At 36.0% G+C, this 2,783-nt stretch overlaps 1 protein-coding gene across 1 annotated transcript; it reads left to right on the top strand.

Annotated features, from left to right (window-relative positions):
- Window positions 1–837: 837 nt before the first annotated feature.
- On the top strand, window positions 838–2,282 carry LOC121243982 (protein MKS1-like). The gene has a single exon (XM_041142033.1). The coding sequence runs from the start codon at window positions 1,091–1,093 to the stop codon at window positions 1,871–1,873; it is 783 nt and encodes a 260-aa protein (XP_040997967.1). The 5' UTR covers window positions 838–1,090; the 3' UTR covers window positions 1,874–2,282.
- The last annotated feature ends 501 nt before the right edge of the window (window positions 2,283–2,783 follow it).

Here is a 2,783-nt window from a genome sequence, read left to right as displayed (position 1 = left end):
CCCTTGATGAGATCGCTTCAAGATGCCTTATTAAAGTCTGCATGCATGCATGCATATAACATACAAATATCTATCTATCTATATATATATATATATATGGAAAAGGAAAATGATCAGAAAGACAATTTATTTTATAGTCGACCATTATATAACTATATATATTTTAAATGAGATGTATTTTTATAAAATAACTTATAAAAGTAACATCACTTTATTTATATAAATACCATTATTATAAAACATAATTATAAAAAAATATAATAATAATGATTGTAAATATATCATTATTCTTTCGAAAATCCCATTGATATCATGAGTTGGATGAACAAAATCATAATTCCAGCACATCTCATCGTACATGTACATATTTTGCATGGCCGCGCACCATGCATATACAAGATAAACTGATATCGATTGATCTGATCACTTTTACAATTAGCTAGCGACATGAGCCCCTATATATATTATATATGAAAATTAAAAGATACCATATATGCCAACGTCATTCATGAGATCGACCATCTAAATAAGAGGTCCATGATATGATTGCATGTGCTGCTTAAACACTAGATTATTCTCATCAAAATGATGTATATATACGTACGTACGCACACCATACATATATATTATGGTCAAGATTATAATATCTATTCATTAATTTAACAAATACTAAATTCATTAAGCTTACATGGATACCACGTCATGATCTATAGATCTTTCCCCTCTAATTACGAGGTAGTAAAGGACCCCTTCCAACTCCCACATAAGTTTAGACAAGTTCAAACATCCATACCATCACGAAACCGGCCATTATATACCATTTCTACATATCATATTAATTTCCCTCTACAAGTGGACAAATCCCTTCTAAATATTTGGTGCATTAATCATCTTTTTTCTTGATCTCTTCAATTCATTCCTCCAGTACTCCATTGACTTGCTCTCTCGATACTTAAATATTTCCTTTTCAGCTCTAAATATATATACCCATCTCGATCCATCTTCTCGAGAACTAGCCTGAGTACTAGTACTGGTCATGATTTTATAATCATTATTTTCTCTTCATCAAAAGTATCTCTTCTTTATATATATGTACGTGCTGACCGCCATTGCACAATACTCCGCTAGCTGCATGGATTCTTCAGGCAATTACAATATCCCTGCGGGAAGATCTCCAAGAAGAGAGCTCCAAGGTCCTCGCCCCGCGCCTCTCAGAGTGCACAAAGACTCCCACAAGATCAAGAAACCCCCCCTAGCTCCGCCGCATCAGCCGTCACAACCACAAGCTATTCAGCATCGCCCTCCGGTCATCATCTACACCGTCTCGCCCAAGGTAATCCACACCAGCCCTAGAAACTTCATGGACCTTGTTCAACGCCTGACCGGCCGCCTGCAGCAGTCATCATCTTCTTCATGTTCATCCTCATCATCTGTTGCTGATCATCATCCTTCAAGCAATCCTTTTAATATCATGAATAACAGCGGTGCAGTTTCGCCGGCGGCACGTTATGCGTCGGTAGAGAAGGCGGCGAAGTCTCCAGAAGGGAATAAGAAACAACAGAGTGGCGAAGTGGGTGGTGTGGAAGGGATAGAGATTGCTCATGGGGTTGAGATGGTCATGGGCTCTTTCCCGGGGATACTGTCACCGGGGCCGGCTTCACTTCCTCCAATTTCATCGAACTTTTTCTCTCCGCCAACTGATCCGAGCCCACTTAGCAGCTTCTTTCATGATTTGAGCCCTGTGCTTCATGGCAGCAAGAATTACCTAGAAGGTAGTTTCATGCCTAGTCCTTCGACCTTTGTTTCACCTCGTATGGCTTCTTCCCCCACCACTCCATCCATAGATTTATTCAACAATTTCTTCGACTACTGATCATTGTTATAGATTCTTTCTTTTTTTTTCTTTTTTTTTTTTTTTTTTTTTTTTTGATAGAGGAAATTAAGATCAGTTATAGAGGTGTTTTTTTGTTTCAGCTAGCTAGCTAGTTCAATGGTGAAGAAGATCGATCGATAGATCAAAGAGAGGGACGACTAAAGTGGAATTAATTCTGATATTACTTTAATTTTGTTTTTTGGTTGGGTTATTGCTACTTGGAGGCTTCTTAATGGCACTGTCTGCTTAGCTTATTCAAATTCATAATTTGGTGGACCATTCTTTAGGACAATTTGGCCCAAATATCACATCATACTCAACCTTATTTTTTATTTCATTCAATTTTATTAATCAATGTCTTCTTGTGGCTTGTGGCCTTTATTTTTCTCTAATTTGTTGTGGCTTGTGGCCTGCAAATTATATATTAGCATTAATGCATTTCATCTCTTTTTTATGTTTCAAGCACAAATCCTTAATTCCCTTCTGACCTATATATATATATATATATATATATATATATATATAAATATATGTTTGATTTTGAAGTCTAAATGCAACATTATTTATGGGTATATTTTTCTTTTTAATTATTTTGTTAGATGAATTCAATGCAAATATATTATGGCAAGTGCATTGTGTATTGCATGCATCATGCCATATATCATGTTTCATTTGTCAGCATATATAATATATATATATATATATATATATATATATATATGGAGGAAGAAATCAGGCCACCATGCACCGGGACATGGAGTAGTTTTACTTTTTCCTCCAATAATTAAGTTGTTAATTCATTGCATGAGTTTAAAACTCCTAACTAATGCTTGCTTTCCTCCTCTCCTCTCTGATCTCTACCATCCCTCAGACTTTTGACCTTGTGGAAGCCAGACATGCTACCAACCAC

This window comes from Juglans microcarpa x Juglans regia, chromosome 8S (genome assembly GCF_004785595.1).
Source record: "Juglans microcarpa x Juglans regia isolate MS1-56 chromosome 8S, Jm3101_v1.0, whole genome shotgun sequence".
Taxonomy (NCBI): domain Eukaryota; kingdom Viridiplantae; phylum Streptophyta; class Magnoliopsida; order Fagales; family Juglandaceae; genus Juglans; species Juglans microcarpa x Juglans regia.
The sequence above is the reverse complement of the archived record's forward strand: the minus strand, read 5'-3'. Positions and strand labels throughout refer to the sequence as shown.

What these genes read in the sequence shown, in the direction of transcription:
- LOC121243982 (XM_041142033.1), top strand. Translation starts at nt 1,091, where the DNA reads ATGTACGTGCTGACCGCCATTGCACAATACTCCGCTAGCTGCATGGAT.